Below are 21,441 nucleotides of genomic sequence, written 5' to 3' on the forward strand. Positions count from 1 at the left end.
TCTCTCTGGCATTTTACATTTGTGTTTGAAGTTCGCTGTCTTTTTTTTCCACCTTTTCCTTTCCTTTTCATATGCAAACGTACGGAGCCACATTTCATCCTCCGTTTTCTTCTTCCTTTATTTTCAGACACGCACTGCAACACCTTACAATTCTTCCCCATTTCCTCTTACCTTTGTGGTCTTCCTCTCGTTAGGTTGCGCATCCTTACAACGCGTCTTTGCATAAGATTCAGCGGTTTTTAGTTTGTCTTCGGTTATTTTTACGCATGAAGATGACAACTGGGCTAATTACGAGTGTTATTTCTTTTCTGTATATCTTATCATTGTCTTGCTCAATCCTTATGACTCTCTGCATTTGAATATTTTTACTCTTTCATGCTTTTTACATTATATTATCTTCAGTTATTTTTACGCATGAAGATAACAAATGTGCTAATTGCGTATCTTAATTCTTTTCTATATATCTTATCATCGACTTGCTCAATCCTTATGACTGTCTGTAATTGAATATTTTTACTCTTTCGTGCTTTTTACATTATATTATCTTCAGTTATTTTTACGCATGAAGATAACAAATGTGCTAATTGCGTATCTTAATTCTTTTCTATATATCTTATCGTCGACTTGCTCAATCCTCTCTTCTGGCCACTCTTTTCTTATATCTTTTATAGGAGCGGCGAGTAGCGGGCTTTTTTTTTGTACTCTTTTTGTTGCCCTTGAGCCGTGTCCTCTGATGTAAAAAAAAAAAAAAATCCTTATGACTGTCCGCATTTGAATAGTTTTACTCTTTTATTCTCTCTACATTATATCACACACTATCATTCCGTCTTCATGTTATTCTATTGTATTTCTATAAAATGACTTAACTCCCATCCTATTTTTCTAAGCCATTTTTTGACCGATGAGTTTTTATTTTATTGGATGGAGATAAGATTTAGTTTACGGATAATCTTTTCTCTTATCCTCCTTCCTTAATCCTGTTTTTCTATGCTGTCTTATTTATTTAACGTTGTCTTAAGTGAATGCTGATGGAAGTTAATTTCTCATCCATTCCTAATTTATTGGAAGGAGATCAGATTTAGTTTACGGATAATATTTTCTCTTATCCTCCTTCCTTAATCCTGTTTTTCTATGCTGTCCTATTTATTTAATGTTGTCTTAAGTGAATGCTGATGGAAGTTAATTTCTCATCCACTCTTAACCTCCTTCCTTAATCTCGTTCTTTCCACACCTTTCTCTTTATCTAATGTTATTTTTTTAATGCTGATCAAAGTGTATTATTTTTTTATCCATTTGCCTCTTCTCATTCCCTTTCCGGTGCCCTGTTTATCTAGTGCTTTTTTTTTCTTCAGTGCGGATCAAAGTTTATTTTTTCTCATCCTCCTACGTCTTCTGTTTATCTAAGGTTATTTTTTTTAATACTGATCAAATTGTATTATTTTTTATCCATTTGTCTCTTCTCATTCCCTTTCCGGTGCCCTGTTTATCTAGTGCTTTTTTTCTTTAGTGCAGATCAGAGTTTATTTTTTTCTCATCCTCCTACGTCTTCTCACCCTTTACTCAATTCTTTTTTATCTCTTGTTTCTTTTCAGTGCGGATCAAATATTATTTTATCCTCATCCTCGTGCGTCTTTTCATTCCCTTTCCATATCCCTGCTTATCTAATGTGTTATTTTATTGTATGCTCATCAAAGTTTGTTATTTCGCATCCTCGTGCGTCATTTCATTCCCTTTCCATATCCCTGCTTATCTAATGTGTTATTTTATTGTATGCTCATCAAAGTTTATTATTTCTCAACCTCGTGCGTCGTCTCCCTCCCTCTCCACAGCGCTCTTCTTCCCCGCCATCTTTTGCATCGCCACCGCGTACTCGGGCTGCTCCGCCACGTTAACCGTCATCTTCCTCTGCCTCGCCAACTTCACGAACGGCGCGATAGGCAGCAGCATTCTCGTCAACTACACGGACATCTCACCGAACTTCTCAGGTAAGGCACAGGTGAACGCGAACACGGGATCTTTTTTTTTTTACAGGTGTTCGTCAATTTGTGTCAGGTAATGCATGATCTTGTTTGACCTTGTTTTGTTTTCTCTTCTTCAGTAAGTGTGTGTGGGCTGTCATCAGGTAATACATACATGATCTCATACACCTGGATTAATTATTGCCAGGTGTGATTCAGGTTGTGTCAGGTGATGTATGTGGGAATCCTTCTGCCGGTATCTTTATCTTCACCTTCTTATTTTCCTCCACCTCCTTCTTCTTCTCGTTCAACCTCCTTATTCTCCTGTATGGGGTTGGGCAGGTATGTGTAGGGGGTGCTAACTAATGCATACCCTTGTGTACCTGGAGTTTTGTTTTTGTTTGGTATGTGTCAGTTTGTGTCCACTCAAAATTTACCTCTTTTCTTGACCTCTAGTTCTTATTTCTTTTGTCTGGCGGTCATTTTTGTTATGTTATTGTTATTGTTATGTTGTTGTTGCTGTTTTTGTTATTGTTGCTTTTTGTGTTGCTGTTTGTGTTGCTGTGTTTTGTTGCCTTCCTTGCTGTGAAAATAAGAACACAATGAATTCGTGCACCTGCGTTTTTTGGACACGTTAATGAGATTCAAGAGTCAGGTGAGGAATACACAAACCTGCTTTTACACCTGGATTCTTATTAACAGGTGTATTTGAATTCCTCTCAGGTAATACTCACCTTGATAGTATGCACACCTGGTTCTTCCCCTTCTCATTTGCTCTTCTTAAAGGTGTGTGTGTGCGTCAGTGTGTCTGTGTGTGTGTGTGTGTGTGTGTGTGTGTGTGTGTGTGTGTGTGTGTGTGTATTGGTATAATGTCAGTTGTGTATTGGTGTGGTTACGACCGGAGTTAGTACAATGTCAGTAGCGTTTAGGGCGGAAGTGTCAGTGGAATGGTATGTCTGTGCGTGTGTGTGTGTGGCGGGCTGGCGTGTATGTGATGCGTCTGCTGGTGGTGGCGCCTCGTGTGTCTGCTGTGGAGATTTATTTTTGCAGTCCAATTTTTTTTATTACTTATTTTCCTTGTAGTGTAATTATTCAGTTCTGGAAGCGTGTGAGCCATCCACTATTTATTTTCTGCTTTCTGATTCTGTTTTGCTCCTCTGGGGTGTTCATACGAGTGGTTTTGAGTGTCCGTGTGTGTGTGTGTGTGTGTGTGTGTGTGTGTGTGTGTGTGTGTGTGTGTGTGTGTGTGTATGATAATCCCGGGGGTTTGTTAAAGTGTACCGCAGGGTTGTGTGTGTGTTTCCAGTCACTTTGAGATATTTTCAGCTGACTGCGTGTATGTCAAGGGTGCTTAGAGGTGTATTAGGTTGTGTTTACTGGTTTAGGTCTGTGTAATGTCAATGGTAGGTTTGTATGCGACTGGTTCGTCCGTAAATTCAGGGTTAGTCTTGTAGTGTCTCTGGGTCACATTCTTAAACATATCGGCGGCCAAACACACATATTTAACATGGCTTTCGTAGGAGTTTTTAGCATTTCCAGGGGTAGTTCTCTGACCCTGGTGGTAGTTTGACTTTTCTTCTGTACCAATAACATAGAAAAACACTCACCAGAACCCGATTGATTTCCTCTTTGCCCTTTGGAAATAGATGATGTGTTAGGCGGAAGCGGAGCGGCTGAGAATTCCAACCCACGTCAGAGAACGTTTCGGGGTACGTTTGTTGTGCGTCACGTGTTACATAAAAAGAAAAGGAGTCCACCAGCGACCTACCTGGCCACGTTACCTGAGCTTCAAAGGAGCGGTAATTACGAGGCTCGATTAATCCGATTTTCTTCCGTCTGTTGGGTTCCGGGGAGCGAGGCGAGCGTGGAAGAGGCTTGTGGTGATGCGTGATTGGTTCGTGGTCTGCCGTGTCCATTGTTTTCGGTAAAGTTTTAAAGACAATGATGTGGCGCGTGTTTTTCTGTTTATTTTTTTTTGCTGTTTTATTTTGTTGTTTTTTGTTGTTGTTGTTGTTGGTGGTGGTGGTGATGGTTGATGTGGTTTGCGGTCCCTGGTTTTCATTGTGGTTGTCAGGAAGGTTTTAGAAATAATGATGTGGCGTGCTGTTTTTTTGTTTTGTTTTTGTTGTTGTTTTGTTTTCTTGTTTCTGTTGGTGGTGGTGGTGATGGGTTTATGTGGTTTGCGGTCTCCGGTTTTCATTTGTTGTTTTTAGTAAATTTTTTGAAATAACGATGTAGCGTGGTGTTCTGCGTTTGTTTTTGTTTTTGTTGCTCTTTTGTTTTCTTGTTGTTTTTCTTGGTGGTGTTGATAGGTTGATGTGGTTTATGTTGTCTGAGATTTCATTTGTAGTTTTCAGTAGAGTTTTAAAGATAACGACGTGGCGGGCTGGTTTATATTTTGTCTTTGTTATTATTTTTGTTTTGTTTTCTTGTTGTTGTTCTTGGTGGCGGTGATGGGGGTGTGGTTTAGGTTGTCTGTGGTTTTCATTTGTAGTTTTCAGTAAAGTTTTAAAGATAACGACGTGTGCGGGCTGGTGTATATTTTCTCTTTGTTATTATTTCTGTTTTGTTTTGTTGTTGTTGTTGTTGTTGTTGTTGTTGTTGTTGTTGGTGGTGGTGGTGGTTTTTAAGATAATGATTTGGGGGCCTACAGTTTATGTTTTCCTCCTACTTTTTCAAATTTTCGCCTTTTTTTTAATTATTTTTTTTTATATTATATTTTTATTCCGGTATATTTGTTGTTGCGATTATAAAATATTTCTCGTCGTCGGCCTTCGAGTGTCCGTTTTGCCGAGTGCTTTTTTTTTCTTTGTTTATTGATTTATTTTGCTGTGATAGTTCTCTTGTAAGTCCTTTAATCAGCAAAAAAAAAGAAAAAGAAAACGATGAACATTTTTTTTCCAAAGCATTAAATATTCTTACCGGCTTAACATGCGATCCGATTAATATTCTTTCTGTTGCCCTTGACATTCAAACAAAACAACAACAGGAATAACAACAACAACAACAACAACAACAGCAGCACCAGCAACAACTAATTCCCCGCCGCGTAAAGTAGGACTGTTTATGTGTACGTTTTTTTTGTGTTTACATTCACGTATTTCCCACGCACACATAAGCGCCCAAAAAACACACACATACGCATATACTTTTTTACCCGAATGCATATTTGTACACACACACACACACACACACACACACACACACACACACACACACACACACCGACGCCTCTTTGCGCAGTCATGTATAAAACTTCCAAACCACAGCACTCACTCTAACAAATTTCTCTTCTCTTTTCTCTTCGTTTTTTTTATAATCCCATCGCCTTTAATTTTTCCGTAATACTTCGGTCACGTGTTATTTTCTCTCTCACCTCCAGTCACGTTTTTCTTTTCTCTCCTCCACTCCTCAGGGACGCTCTTCGGTATTGGCAACACTTTCTGTTCCTTCATGATGTTCCTGGCACCTGTCTGCGTGGGCGCCATCATCCAGGGACAGGTAAGGGACGTGTGTGAGTGAAGGTGCGTGGACGAATGACAGGTGCAAAAATAAGAGGAAAAAAAGGAGAGACAAAACGTGAATGGTTGACGTGGATATGAAAGGAGCATGGGAAAAAAAATGTGAGATGAGGAGAATGAAAAGTGGGAAAAGAGAAGGCGGTTATGCTATAGGAGAAAATGAGAATGAAGAGAAAAGAGGAGAAAGGTGAAAGAGAGACTGGTAAAAGAGGACTGTGACGGGATGGATGATTAAAGACAAAAATAATAAGATCTAGAGCCACAAAAGTTGCAAGAGGAAATGAATACTGAAGAAGGGAAATGTGAAATGCAGGAAACACAAGAATTGGAAAAGTGGAGTTGAGTAAAAAAATAATCCGTGAGTTAAGAAAGTAAAGCTGAGCGTGGGGGGAATGAGAACAAAAAAAAATATATATATATAAAAGAAAAATTCGCGGAAGGAGAGAAAGGGAAAGAGGGAGAGTGAAAGGGGAGAGAATAATATGAGCAGAATAATAGATAGAATATATAAAAATAGAAAAAAATAGAGCAGATAGAAAGAAAATCAGGCGATAGAAGACTGATAAAAGAATACACATAGCAAGAATAAGAGATAGTGTTGTTTAAAGGGACAGAGAAACAGGTAAACGGGTGGACAGGTGGACAAACAGGTAAGCAAGGTTAGTAAGCAGGTAAACAGCGCCATAATGTTCCTGTTTTTTACCTCTTGTTTTTTCTTTACTCCGGTGTTTGCGTGCGAATTAGGAGGAGATTAACCTAATTTCCCGCGCTCTTTAATATATACATTTTTTTAGGGGCCTGATTATCTATTGAAATTACTAAGAGTGGAGGTTGTTATTTTTACGGTGAAGCTTCTGAAGTGTTTCCATTATTCTCGGATAAGTTGTGATGAAAAGATGAATAGTGTATGATTACGGGAACTGCCCCATGTGTGTGTGTGTGTGTGTGTGTGTGTGTGTGTGTGTGTGTGTGTGTGTGTGTCGAAAATAATCCCATAAGACCCAACAGCTTATATTTTCTTCAGCTCTTTTTGCATATTTTTTTTTTTACATTTTCTCTTAAATATTTCTAGCATATGAAAATACATACATAGCCGTTTATTCCTCTGTCTGTCTGTCTATTTGAGTGTCCTTCGTCTGTATGTATATATATGTGTATGTATGTATGCATGTATATATGTTTTTTACGGTAAAGGAAGCAACTCAAAGGCAAAACAAATGAAAAAAGCCCACTAAGCACTGTATGTATGTATGTATGTATGTATGTATATATGTATCTATGTATGTATGCATGTATATGTATATGCGTGTATCAGAACCCCAATACTTCATCCACGCTTTGATCTATCTTTTACGCATTCCTCTTTGCCACGAACACGACTGACGGCGCACGGAGTCTTAATAGAGTGAACACATTCAGTATAGCAACATTTTTTTTCTTTTCCACTCACCGTCCGTCCAAGGCAGGTAATTGAGGTGCGTCGGGCCGGAACCTCGAGGCTTGACCAGGTGACCCAGCAAAACACATTCATTAAATTAGGTGAATCCAGGTAATATCGTAAGGCTGATATCACCGAGACCCGGATTTTAGGCTGTGGGTGAGCGGGGAAGGTTTGCCAAGCGTCGCAGCGTGCAGTAAAGGACATGCAGACGGTTTACGGAAAAAAAGGCGGACGGTGGATATTTTGTTTTCCCCCGCTGGCTTATTCACCCGTTTGATGTTGCGTTGTGAAAGAGGAGTCCGCGAATATCAACGAATGGAGATCAAAAGTTGTAAGTGGAGCGGAATCGGACTCAATGCGCATTCTACCTCGCAAATTGGTATGTTGCTTTGGAATCGTATCAGAGGGAAAGTTTTGGAGCCCGGAATACATGTTAGGTGACCTTGCACGCGTAATTACAAACTTGCATTCGCAGACATAAATAGGCGACGCACTTATCAATACATACGGTGTAATGTAGCGTGACGCGGCGGGGTAAGTGGCGTTGCAGGGGCCGTGTTATACGCAGGGACCGTTACGAGAGTGGCCGATGTAACGCTGTGATGTAGCCAGCGAAGTAACGCTATTTTTTTTTACCTCAAAGGACACGGCTCAAGGGCAACAAAAGAGAGTACAAAAAAAAAGCCCGCTACTCGCCGCTCCAATAATAGATAACAGTAGAGAGTAGCCAAAAGAGAGGTCAATTTCGGGTGGGGAGGTGTCTTGGTACACTCTTCTCATGCGATCACAAACCAAAACTAGACATTGGACACTGTAACGAGTGCAAACCGACCGCTGCCAACACCCTCTGGTCGGGGTGCTCAAAATGTGAAAATATGCAATTAAGTCTTGGGCGAGGTCCTGCCCTGCTTAACCTCTCAAAACTCGTGCCAGTTTTATTTTTGACCTCGGTGACCTTGACCTTTGACCTTGAAAATCGAACTTGTCCTGTGTGTGGCCATTAGTAGTCCACCGATGAAGTTTCAACATCCTAGCTGTAATGGTTCAAAAGTTATCGTGTTACAGACAAAAAAAAATTACACAGCTGAAAACAATACTTTCCGCAAATATCTTTTGCGGGCGGTAAAAATACAAAAGAAATGAAAATGCGTGAATATGGAAACCGGAGGAAACAGAAGGAAGGGAGGAATGAAGGCGTAAAGGCTGCTAGACGGGCAATACAGTGAAGAAAACCGTGTAATGTAGCAAGCAGAGTAAATAAAACAAAACAGATGCAGCTGTGTGATGGAGCAAACCCGAAAAAAAGAATGGAGGGAAGAAGGAAGACGTAAAAGCTGCTAAATGGACAAAACAATAAAAAAAACTATAATGTAGGAAGCGGAGTAAATTATACGATACCAAACTAGGAAAAAAAAAGACAAATGAAAATACGTGATAAAGGAAACTCCCAAAAAAGAAAACAGGAAGGATAGGAAGTGAAATGGCTGCTAAATAGGAAAAACAATCAAGAAAACTGTTTAATCTAGCAAGCGATAACAAACTAAAAGCAAAACAAATGAAAAAGAGTGACTGCGAAAACCCGAATAAAGAAAACAAGGGAGGAAGGAAAGCGTGTAGACAGCTAAAGGGGCAAAGCAATCGAGAAAACAATGTAATATAGCAAGATAAGTAAATTCAGCGATAAAAAACTAAAAAGAAAACAAATGAAAATGAGTGACTGTCGAAAGCCGAATAAGGAAAGCAAGGGAGGGAGGAAGGAAAGCGTGTAGACAGCTGAAAGGGTGAAGCAATCGAGAAAACAATGCAATATAGCAACACAAGTAAATACAGCGATGACAAACTAAAAACAAGAGACAAATGGTGATATAAGATGGAGGAAACCCGAAGAAAAATGACAGAAGGGAGGGAGGGAGGATGGCATGTAGACAGCTGAAGGGGTGAAGCAATCGAGAAAACAATGCAATATTGCAACACAAGTAAATACAGCGATGACAAACTAAAAACAAGAGACAAATGGTGATATATGATGGAGGAAAGCCGTAGAAAAAAATAAGAGAGGGAGGAAGGCGAGTAGACAGCTGAAGGGGTGAAGCAATCGAGAAAACAATGCAATATAGCAACACAAGTAAATACAGCGATGACAAACTAAAAACAAGAGACAAATGGTGATATAAGATGGAGGAAACCCGTAGAAAAAAAAAAAACAGAAGAGAGGGAGGAAGGCGTGTAGACAGCTAAACGGGCGGAACAATCAAGGAAACTGCGTGTATTAGTTCAGTGTTATGCTGCGTAACGAGGAGGAAAAAGAACCTCGAGTGTAATGCATTGTGCTGGAAGGTAGCGGAGTGGAGCGAGGCGGGAGTAATTCATTTCCCTGACGTTATGTTGTGCAATGCCCCGAGCGGAGTGGTGTTAGGAGTGCGCGGAGAAGCGGAGTGTGAAATCGTGTTAGGCAATGTAGTGTGGCAGGGAAGTGGTGGTGATAGCATTCTACGTTTTGTCAAAGGAAAAAAAGGAAAATGTCGATAGTATTACATCCTGAAGCCTCTCTCTCTCTCTCTCATGTGTGTGTGTGTGTGTGTGTGTGTGTGTGTGTGTGTGTGTGTGTGTGGTAGTATGTCACAGTCTGTTCGGGGTGTCAGGCAGCAACAAAGTCAGAATTGTTGAAGTAGTTAAGCAAGAAGCCTCAAGCGGTGGAGAAGAGGAGACGAAGATGATGCTACCCCTACCTCCTCCTCTTCCTCCTCTTCCTCTTTCTCTTTTTCTTCCCTCTCCTCCTCCTCCTCCTCCTCCTCCTCCTCTTCCTAAGAACCTCAGCGATCCAGATAAAGGAAGAAGAGGAAAAAAAGTCCCTCATATACACGTGTTGTTTTTCCTTCCTCCATAAAGATCATCTGCAAACAATCCAGTGAAAAATATGTGAGAGAAAAGAAACACTCACTCCCTTTTTTACATTCCCCGGCGACACTGCACCATTAGAGTGATTAGAATTTTCTGCACGTGTCACTCTTTCTGATTACGCTCATATTTACCTGTACGCAGAGTCCCGAGTACCTGCCGGGTGATTAAGGAAGAGAAAACGTAATAGAAAACGAAAGTGCAGGTATATTCTTACTTCCCATGGCAACAAGGAAGCAAGACAGGACTGAATGTTTTCTGTGCATGTAATTATTTTATTTTAAGTTGGTCCTAGGTACGTCTAAGTTACCATAAGGACAAACATGCATAAACGGAGGAATAATCATGTCATAAGTTTTTCGTCCCATACCAAAACAAGGAGTCAGTGGGGAATGTAAGATGTTTTCCTGTGCATGTAATTATTTTTAAGTTGCTCCTAGGTACGTCTAAGCTACCATACGGACAAAAATGTATGAAAAAAGAGGAAAAGTTTGTTTTAAAGTTTCTCGTCCCTTACCAAAACAAGAAGTCAGTGGGGAATATAAGATGTTTCCGTGTGAATGTAATTATTTTTAAGCTACACCAAGGTACGTCTAAGCTACCATAAGGACATAAATGCATGAAAAAGAGGAAAAGTTAAGCCTTAAGTTTCTCTTCCCTGAGCAAACAATAACAACAGAAAATTAGAGGTGTTCATTATGCACGTATAAACACCTATCCTTAAGTATCTCTAAGTCAAATCGACAAGGAAGAGTTTAAAAGAAAGGGACATCAATTTCTTTCTTTTACCTTCATATGGCAAACAAGAGGCCAGTGAAACAACAATTAGATATCTTCAATGCACGTATGAAGCATGCTTACTTATAATACAAGAGCTCCAAAGTACCTCTAAGCTAACGTAAGGCTCGGAAAGTATAAGTAGGAGTGGAACATTTAGGGTTTTCCTTTTAACCTTCCCTAGCAAACGATGAGCCAGTGGCGGAAAGTGTTCTGGGCGTGCGTGCCTCTCTACGCCCTGACCGAAGTCTTCTACCTGCTCACCAGCTCCACGGATGTCCAACCGTGGAACTCTGCCGGCGAGGAGGAGGAGGAGGAGAAGGCGAAGGAAGGAAAGGAGGACGGAAACTGCACCACCACTATCACCCCCCTCATGGTGGAAGAGGCGACGAAGGAGCTGAATAATAAAGAGTGAATGATAAGAATCTGGAAGGAGGAGGAAGAAGAGGAAGAGGGAGATTAGAAGAGAAAGAATAAAGAGGAAAAAAAATGAAGATTGAAGGATTTAAAAAGACTCATCCATGTGTGTTTGTGTATGTGTGTGTGTGTGTGTGTGTGTGTGTGTGTGTGTGTGTGTGTGTGTGTGTGTGTGTGTGTGCAGGCGTTCGCAGAAGGAAAATAAGGTGAAAGGTGGAGAAGGAGGAGGAGAAGGAGGAGGAGGAGGAGAAACTAGGAATGGCGTTGGAAGATAAATGGAAAATCTAAGTGGAACGTTGAGAGACTTAAAAAAAAAAAAACCTCCATCTTTTATGCAGAGGAAACACTGCGTGAGTGAGAGTGAGAAAAAGAGAAGGAGGATGAGAAGGCTAATGGAGGACGGATGACTGGAAGAGAACGATAGACATTTTTCCATCAATTATAAACCACTAAAAAGCCACGCTAATGTTTGTTTTTTTATCTTATTCTTTATTCTTCTTCAGTATCAATTCCCTTATTCATTTAGTTACTGTTCGTTAATTCTCTTATTCATTTGGTTCCTGTTTGTTAATTATCTTATTCATTTGGTTCCTGTTTGTTAATTATCTTATTCATTTGGTTCTTGTTTGTTGATTCTCTTATTTATTTGGTTCCTGTTTGTTAATTATCTTATTCATTTGGTTCTTGTTTGTTGATTCTCTTATTTATTTGGTTCCTGTTTGTTAATTATCTTATTCATTTGGTTCCTGTGTGTTGATTATTTTATTCATTTGGTTCCTGTTTGTTAATTATCTTATTCATTTGGTTCCTGTTTGTTAATTATCTTATTCATTTGGTTACTGTTTGTTAATTATCTTATTAATTTTGTTACTGTTTGTTAATTATCTTATTCATTTGGTTTCTGTTTGTTAATTCTCTTTTTCATTTGGTTCCTGTTTGTTACTTATCTTATTCATTTATTTACTGTTTGTTAATTATCTTATTCATTTGGTTTCTGTTTGTTGATTATCTTATTCATTTGGTTTCTGTTTGTTGATTATCTAATTCATTTGGTTACTGTTTGCTAATTCTCTTCTTCGTTTGGTTAGTTTGTTTTCTTGTATTATTTCTTTCGCGTTTAAGTCATCACTACCAAAAGCTTCACACGCGCCACTGTGCTACAAAACCTCATCATGGAATCAGAAACGCTAAGAAACATGAGACGAACACCAAGTGGCTCCATCAGACAAACATTCAGGGCCTCACCGGAAACACACACGCAACACAGCAGCTCACTAACTCTTCCTAACACCGTCACGGCTTTCATTTGTCAGGTAACTAATCTCTCACCCGTTATGGCGCGCTATGCATGTGAGATAATCCGATTAAGCCGGGCTGAGAGACACTGGGGCTAAAAGCAAAGTGTCGGCAGGTCTAGAAGGATTAGGAGGCCCCGAGAGTGAGTGAGAGCTGTATAAATTGATGCTTGAAGTTGTAAATAAAAGGTCAGACGAGAGTTGAAAGGAGAGTGGAGCAGGAAGGCGAGAGTGAGGCGGCCGGAAACAAGACTCGTGAAAACGTTGGCAGTGAGGAATAAACTGCTTGTAATGAGAGAGAAAAGTTTAGAATTCTCGCAACAGGATGAGGTGAGGCAACGCGAGTAAATGCAACACCTGCCTCCCACGCCTTGCAATCCAGCAGGTATATGGTGTTACCTGTGTTGCGTGGAAGTGCTGAGCTTACCTGTACAGTCTTTTGCTATATAGCACGTCTTGCTGAAGGATTTATGTTCTGAAAACAGTGATGGAAGTTTATAGTTTACGTTAGAGCAATGGATAGTTAAGTGGAGTTTGTGGTTTGAGAATGGAGTAAGAATTAGTTAGATGATTAGTTTATATTTCAGGAAGTGTAGGAAACATAATATCTAAACAGGGAATTGGCAGCAACGTCGAAGGCTTGTGTTCGTGTGTGTGTGTGTGTGTGTGTGTGTGTGTGTGTGTGTGTGTGTGTGTGTGTGTGTGTGTGTGTGTGTGTATAACGCGGGTGAACGTGTAATAAACGAGTCACACGCTGTATAATAAAGATAAATAAACGTTCCATAATCCGGGGCGTGACTTTGGCTCGCTTCCGCAATAAGTGTAATTCCTCTGTGCATAAAATAAGCTCCATGTAAATACATAATTCTAAAGGAGAGTTTGTCCCTGCTTCATGCGCGTCCCTATTGTGTTTCTAAAGGAGAGTTCAAAGGTAATAAGTAACATCACATCTTCACCATCATCTTTATTGGAAGGTTCATCACTACTACCATCATCACCATCACCTCCATTATTGACACGTGTAGATAACCCTGTAGTTCCATCATCACATTCGTCAATACTATCATGATCATTTTTTACTTCATCATCATCATTATTAGAACGTGTTGATGCTTTAGCAGTTACATCATCAACATCGCCATCATCCTCATCATCAAAATTATATCCATCTCCCTTCCTCTTCCTTCTTCCATTTTCATCTTTTTTTTTTCCTTCTCCCTTACATCTTTTCTTCTTTCTCTCTTCCATTATCACCAAAATCATATCCATCTCCCTTCCTCTTCTTCATTCCCTTTCATCTTCTTTTTTCACCTTCCTTCCTTCCTTCTGTTCCTTTTTCTCTCTTCCCTTTATCTCTCAACCTCTCCAGCCTACAAACTCTTCCTTTCTCATCATCCCTTTTGCTATTTCTCCCTTCCGTCTCTTCTTCCTTCCCTTTCATTTTTACCGCCCGCAAAAGAATTTTGCGGAAGGTATTGTTTTCAGCTGTGTAAATTGTTTTTTTGTCTGTAATGCGATAACTTTTGAACCATTACAGCTAGGATGTTGAAACTTCATAGGTGGACTACTAATGGTCCCACACAGGACAAGTTCGATTTTCAAGGTCAAAGGTCAAAGGTCAAGGTCACCGAGGTCAAAAATAAAGTAATCCTTCTTCTGACAAGTCTTGAGAGGTGAAGCAGGGCAGGACCTCGCCCAAGACTTAATTGCACATTTTCAGATTTTGAGCACTCCGACCAGAGGGTGTTGGCAGCGGGCGGTTTGCACTCGTTACAGTGTCCAATGTCTAGTTTTTCTTTACCTTTTCCCTTATATCTATTTTTCCTTCTCTCTTTCCTTTATTTCTTAACCTCACCAAACTACAAACTCTTCCTTTTTCATCATCCCTTTTTACGATTTTTCCCTCCCATCTTGTCCTCCTTCCCTTTCATCTTTTTTTACCTTCTCCCTTACTTTTGTTCCTCCCTCTCTCTTCCCTTTATTTCGTAACCTCTCCAAACTACAAACTCTTCCTTTTTCATCATCCCTTTTTACGATTTCCCCCTCCCATCTTGTCCTCCTTCCCTTTCATCTTTTTTTTACCTTCTCCCTTACTTCTGTTCCTCCCTCTCTCTTCCCTTTATTTCGTAACCTCTCCAAACTACAGACTCTTCCTTTTTCATCTTCCCGGTTGCGATTTCTCTTTCCATTTAGATTAAGTAATTATAGCCCTTCCTCCTCCTCCTTCTCCTCCTCCTCCTCCTTTCTTTACTTCCCTTTCGTTGTCTTCATCTTTCTCTTTTTCCCTTATCCCTTCCTTCCCTTCGTATTACTTCGTTCTCATTCCATCCCCTTCACTTTGTTTTCTTTTCATTCCCTTCTTTACCCTTCTCTTAAATACCTCTCATTTTCCTTCACGTCCTTCCTCTCCATATACATACTTCAATTTCCGTCGTATTATTTTGTTTTCATTTTCTTTGCTTCCATTTTCTTTCAATTCACTCCCTTCTTTTCCTTTTTCTTACCTACCTTTCATTGCCTTATCTTCCTTTCCTTTCCCTCCCCTTTCCTCTTTTTCATATACTTTCCTCAATTCCCTACTTTTACCTTTCCTTCCCTTGCTTCCTCCTACCTCTCCCATACCCACCTTTTATTTTCCTCTTCTATTCATCCCTTCTCTTCATTCTTCTCTTCATTCTTTTCCCTATCTTATCTTCCTAAATTGCTTTCGTCTTAAGGTAAATCACCCTTCTCTCCTTTCTTCCTAGTAGTCCACCCCATTAAGCTTGATAATGCCCTTTACCTGACCTATTACGGCGATACAAGACGATACCTTCCCTTTCCTAACTCCTTTTTCTGTCCCTCCGTATCTCTTTCTTCTAATCTTTCCTTGCTATCTCATCAGCAGCTCACATAAACACACTATCCTACTCTCTTGTCCACTCCTCCTTTCCCTCCTCTTACTTTCTTTTTTTTTTGTTTTTTTGTTTGTACTTCATGTTTTTGTTTTTGTTTTTGTTTTTGTTCCTGCTCTTATTCTTATTCTTGTTCTTCCTCCTCCTACTCCTCATCTTTATCGTACTCCTTCGTTTCCTTCAGTTCCTGCCCCTTTCCTCCCTCCTCTTACTCTTTCTCTTTCTCCTTTTCCATCTACGTTTCCCTAACTTCCTCCTCCTCCTTTTCCCCCACCACCTCCCTTCCTTCTCGTCCTCTTTCTCCTCCTTTCACCCACCCCATCGCCCCCTCTCCCCCTCCGTCTCAAGTCAGAATCATTTCCGCCAAAGTTTTCCTTAATACAAGAAGTTTACATGAGTGCGTTCCGTCTCTCGTCAGGCGGAAAAAAGTTTTATAACATATTTTCATCTCTTTCTATTTTTTCTCCCCTTCTGGCTTGACACTCCCCCTCCCCCTCCCCCCCCCTTCACCCCCCCGTAGAACAAAGTGGGAATCGTTTAAAACCGTGAAATTGAATACTGCCTCTAAACTTTTTCCTTCGTTTCTCCCACGCCTAGATCGAAAAAGGGATAGTACATAAAGAGAAATGATAATAAATGGTTTTGCAGACGTATGGAATTAAAAGGAATAGGTGGAGAGAAGGAAAAGGGGAAAAAGAGAAGAGGTAGAACGCGCTTTTTCCCTTCTCTCTCTTCTCTCTTCTCTGCATCTTCATTTATTCCTCCATTCTTTCTTTCATTGAGTTTTTTTTTCCTTTTTTTATATCAACGTTTCCTTCTTTAATTTCTAGTTGTTTTATTTTCACGTCCTATTTTCCTTTTTTTTTCCGTCAGTTTGTATTTTCTTCACTCAGTTTCTCTTGCTTTCTGCTTCACATTACATATTTTATTTTCTCCATTTTCTATATTTGCAGCTTTTCCTTTATTCAGTAGGTTTGTATCTCCCTCATATCTTCTATTTCTTTCTTTCATTTATTTTCTTTAGTTTCATAGCTTATATTATTTGTTTGTTTATTTTTTCATTCATTTATGCATTTATTTAGTTTGAATCTCCACATTTTACCTTCTCTCTTCATTATGTATTCCTTGACATCTTAATTCCTTCCTTCCTTCCTTCCTTCCTTCCTTCCAGCCACCCCTTCCTTCCTTCCTTTCTTCCTTCCTTCCTTCCTTCTTCCCTTCCTTCCTTCCTTCCTCCCTCCCTCTATCTCTTCCTTCCTTCCAACCACCCTTCCTTCCTTTCTTTATTTACCAGTTATTTACTTTGTCTGTCTTTCTGCTATTTGGTCATCGTCATCGCCGCCGGGGGATGATATGAATAATGTATACTATTTAAATGCCCCTGTACGTACGCGTGTGCATAGCTCTCGGCGCTTTGGCAAGTTGCTGCCGAGTTACTGCCGGTGGTGGAGGTAGAGGTGGTGGTGGAGGGGGAGGTGGTAGTGGAGGAAGGGGCAGTGGGGGGAAAGGGTAAGGGTGGTGGTGGAGGTAGTGGAGATGATGATGGTGGGGTGGTGGTAATCCGGATGGTGTGGGGGAGGTGGTGGTGAGGAAGTGGAAGGGGTGAGGTAAGGGTGGTAGTGGGAGGGTTGTGGTGGGTTAGGGTATTGTTGGTGGTGATGGGAGTGGAGAGGAGGGGGGGGTAGGGTATTGTGGTGGTGGTGGTGGTGGTGAGGAAGTGGAAGGGGTGAGGTAAGGGTGGTAGTGGGGGGTTGTGGTGGGCTAGGGTATTGGTGGTGGGAGTGGGAGTGGAGGGGAGGGGGGGTAGGGTATTGTGGTGGTGGTGGTGGTGGTGGTGGTGGTGGTGCATCATCTTAGGGAAGTTTGCAATGCTGGGAGAGTTTTGTTGGTGAGTAAATTTAATAAAAGAAAGCCGCAGGATGATACTTAATGGCTCGCCTCAAACTGCTGCGGGAAAAGTCGTGAGTGAGTTCAGGACGGAGTTTAGTTCTTGCCGTAAATCACGTTTGAACTGAATATAGAATTGATTTTAACGTCATTATTTTATCGCCTCCTTCGTGTTCACTTACATTCTTCAATTCTTTTCTTTTACCTTTCCTACTCTTCCCCATATTATCGACTCCTTTTTCATTTACTTTCTTCAATTTCCATTCTCTTACCTTTCCTTCCCCTCCCCATAACATCGCCACCTTTTTAATTTACTTTCTTCAGTTCTCTTCTTTTACCTTTCCTTCCCACTTTCCTTTTCATTTACTTTCTTTAATTTCCCTTCTCTTACCTCTCCTTCCCTTGCTACCCACATAACATCGCCACCTTCTTTTTCATCTACTTTCTTTTCTTGTTCCCTTCTCTTACCTTTCCTTCCCTTGCTATCCCCATTATATCGCTACTTTCCTTTTCATTTACTTCCTTTAATTTCCCTTCTCTTACCTCTCCTTCCCTTGCTACCCACATAACATCGCCATCTTCCTTTTCATATGCTCCCTTTTCATATTCCCTTTTTAAACCTTTCCTTCCCTTGCTACTTCCATAACATCGTCACCATCCTTTTCATTTACTTTCTTCAATTCTTTTCTCCTACTTTTCCTTCCCTTATCGCTACCTTTTTCATTTACTTTCTTCAATTTCCCTTCTTTTACCTCTCCTTCCCTTGCTACCCACATTATATCGCCACCTTCTTTTTCATTTACTTTCTTCAGTTTCCCTTCTCTTACCTTTCCTTCCCTTGCTATCCCCTATTTTTTTTCCATAACTACTATTTGCTCCTTCCTTCTTCCCTTTCCCCGTAAGCTACTGGAGAGAGTCTGTTTATTTTTGTTATTTTTTTAGTCCTGTTCAATCACAATACAAAGGCAAAGTTTAGTTGAAGTTATAAATTCTGTTTTATATAGATGGAGTTTGACATTATTTTATCGTCAACTCCTTATTAACAATACTACTGAAGAGTCTTTGTTATTTGTTTAGTCTTTTTTATCACAATTCTAAGGCAAAGTTTAGTTCAAGTTATAAATCAGGTTTGCTTTTTATATGGACTTCATTTTGACTTTTTTTTCCTCCTCCCCTCTTATTAACAAAGTTACTGAAGGGTCTATTTGTTGTGTTAATTTTTTAGTTATTATTTTTATCATAATACTCCGCAATGGAAGCCAAATAAAACACCCACATTCGTTTTCACTGCAATTAGAGAAGCTATTCATCATTTGGAGAAAGTTTGGGGCATGAAAAGTGGTCTTCATTTACATGCAGTCAGAAGGATGCTATTTTTTTTTCGCGCAATTAATTCATTCGTTATTTATTTCAATGGAACGCGAAGCACAACAATGAGGGGACGACGGCGCTCTTCAATGTGTGTGTGTCGAGGCCCATTTTTCATTCGCGTTTTGGCTTTTCTTCCGCCCGACTGCCGCGAATAAAAGGTATCAAGGGGAAAAATCATTAATATACTTCTCATTCGCGTTTTACCGGAAGGAGAGAGAAGCAAGAACCAAATAAAGGGAAACCCCCAAAAATCACTCATATACTTTTCATTCGCGTTTTACCGAAAGGAGAGAGAAGCAAGAACCAAATAAAGGGAAACCCGAAAAAAATCACTCATATACTTTTCATTCGCGTTTTACCGGAAGGAGAGAGAAATAAAGAGAAACCCGAAAAACATCCCCACAAAAGTCCTGCTCTTGTGAAGGATCCGAGGCAGGTTACAATTATGAGTGGACAGGATTTTCACAGCGTGTATATTTTTGAGTGTGTGTGTTTTTACTTCCTTCCTTCCTTCCTGTATCTCGTTTGTGTGGTTTTATGCTGTTTATTTCTGGCCTCAAAAAGACTCGTACGGGACTGAAAAAAAAAACAACGTTAGCATCGCCTTTACCAACCTCATAATCAACGTGCAGCGTAAATATGTGACTTGTGTGTTGAAAGGAAAGAAAAATGAGTTTGTTTTGTTGTGCCCTTATTATGATTGTGTGCTTGTGTGTGAGGGAGGGTAGGATGCATGTGTGTGTGTGTGTGTGTGTGTGTTTGTGTAATGAAGCGGCACAGATTGCTAATTATCATTCTTGTGTGACTTTTTTTTACGCTTTCCTTTTTTTTCAGATAACCAAAAAAAAAAAACAACGAACAAAAAAACGAAACGGGATTAAAAAAAATGAAGTAAATAAGTTTCCGTCATGATTTTGCTTTATAGTTTATTTTTTATTATTTTTATTTTCTTGTCAATATTTATCTTTTAGAAATGCTGTATGTTCTTTGTCAATATTTAAAATCATCCTTGTCGCTTTTTTTTTTTTGAGAGAGAGAGAGAGAGAGAGATTGGCCTTAATCCCTTCAAGACCAGGTCGCGGATGTTTATTGCGAGCCTTTTCATCCCCTTGTCGTCGTCTTTGTTGTCGTGGGTTTGCGTGGTGCATCCCAAAGCAGTTACTGATATTTATGGAACTTATTTAATCCCTCCTTTCCTTATCTTCTTTCGTTTGTGTGTGTAATTTGTGTAATCCTTTCATTCCTCGTTTTTAAGTTGGATTCATGTTTTTTGTTTGTTTTGGTATGAGGAATTTTTGGTTATTGGTATCTGTGGAAATTATATAGCTCTTCCGTTCGCTATCTTCTTTTAGTTGTAGGTGTAATTTGTGTAATCCTTTCATCCCTCTTTTTTTCAGTTGGATTCATATTTTGTTTAGTTTTGGTATGAGGAATTTTTTGGTAACTGGTATCTGTGGAAATTATATAGTTCTTCAGTTCCTTATATCTTCTGCTTTCGGTTAGGTTAGGTTAGGTTAGGTTACCAGTGGGTATATTTTGTGTAATCCTTTCATCCCTTACGTTTTCAGTTATTTTTACAGTAAAGGAAGCAGCTCAAGGGCAAAAAATAAAATAATGAAAAATAAAAGCCCGCTGAACACTGCCCCTATATAATAATAATAAAAATAAAAACGTTCAGAAGAGTGTTAAAAGAGAGGTCAATTTCGGTTGGATTTGTGATTTAGTTCGTTTTTTTTGTGTGTATGTCTTACGTGTGTTGTGATGAGGTTTTGGTTATTGATATCCTTGGAATTTATTTTATCCTTCCGTTCCTTGTCCTCTTTTAATTGCGTGTGTAATTTGCATAATCCTTTCATCCGTTTATCTTTTTTTTTTCTTTCTTTTGATGTGTTTATAATTCATTTCATTATTTTATGTTTTGTTTTACGCGTGTTTTGATGAAGTTACTTATTTTATTTTTGTTCCTTATCTTCTTTCATGTGTGTGTGTAATTTATGTAACCCTTTCATCAGTTACCTTCTCTTTTCATCTTAAGTTAGGTTCATAATTTATTTCGTTATTATTTTTTAGTTTTGCGTTTGTTGTCATGAAGTTTTGGCCTCATTTCATATCTATATCATTTCTCGTATACATTTATTTTTTATTTGCTTTTTACGTGTTTGTTTTCGTGTATATTTAGCAGTAGTGGCCTCGAAAATGAATGCAGCAGAGAGAAAAAAAACCTTGCTCACAGTATTGATATTTTTTTTTTACAGAGGTCATCATTATTGTATTAGAGTGACCTGCAAAATATTCATGTCAAGAGAATTTACGTTTCATATGCAGTTTAATCCCGCGCAACCAATTCCATGAAGGACAAACACGGAATTAAAACTCGTGCACGGAATGATAAAAAAAAAAAACTAGAATGAGGGAGAGAAACAAAGTGAGACGAGAAAATAGAAACCGAGTGACAAATAGAAGACCAACAGAAAAACAAAGAGAAACACAGACAGAGAAACAGAGTTAGACAGAGAGAGACAAACAGGCATCAAACAAAGACGAAGGGACAGAAACAGACTAATAGATAGAAATAATAGTAATAAACAGAAAAAACGGACGGATAGACATAGTTAGACATAGACAAACAGACAGACATGAAATCAGGTATATAAAAAGACAGACAAACAAAGACAGAAGAGACAGAAAGGCAGAAAGAGACATAAAAACATATACTACTACTACTACTACTACTTCTACGCACGTACCTCAAACCTACACATCTACACAATAATCCCTCCCTCACTAACATCCTTCCCCTTTCCTTCCTCCTCTATATACGTATTCCTAGAGCCTTTGACGCCAGATTTTAAGATTCTTGGCTCTCAATCTCTCTCTCTGTGTCTTGGGCCATTGTTCCAGGCGTATGTGTGTGTGTATATCATCCTCGGCATATGTTTTTGCGGGGCGGGAGCGACTTGCGAGGGCGTTTGATCAATGGAA

At 39.5% G+C, this 21,441-nt stretch overlaps 1 protein-coding gene across 2 annotated transcripts in view; it reads left to right on the top strand.

Moving 5' to 3' along the window:
- The window catches only part of LOC126998109 (sialin-like), a 35,576-nt gene extending 22,396 nt beyond the window's left edge, over positions 1-13,180 (top strand). For both annotated transcript variants that reach the window (XM_050859506.1, XM_050859507.1), the window contains exons 11-13: positions 1,830-1,985; positions 5,374-5,459; positions 10,780-13,180. In XM_050859506.1, the coding sequence (XP_050715463.1) occupies positions 1,830-1,985; positions 5,374-5,459; positions 10,780-11,010 (473 nt within the window). In that variant the 3' untranslated portion in view covers positions 11,011-13,180. The remainder of the gene's footprint in view (positions 1-1,829; positions 1,986-5,373; positions 5,460-10,779) is intronic.
- The last annotated feature ends 8,261 nt before the right edge of the window (positions 13,181-21,441 follow it).

This window comes from Eriocheir sinensis, chromosome 13, assembly GCF_024679095.1.
Source record: "Eriocheir sinensis breed Jianghai 21 chromosome 13, ASM2467909v1, whole genome shotgun sequence".
NCBI lineage: Eukaryota > Metazoa > Arthropoda > Malacostraca > Decapoda > Varunidae > Eriocheir > Eriocheir sinensis.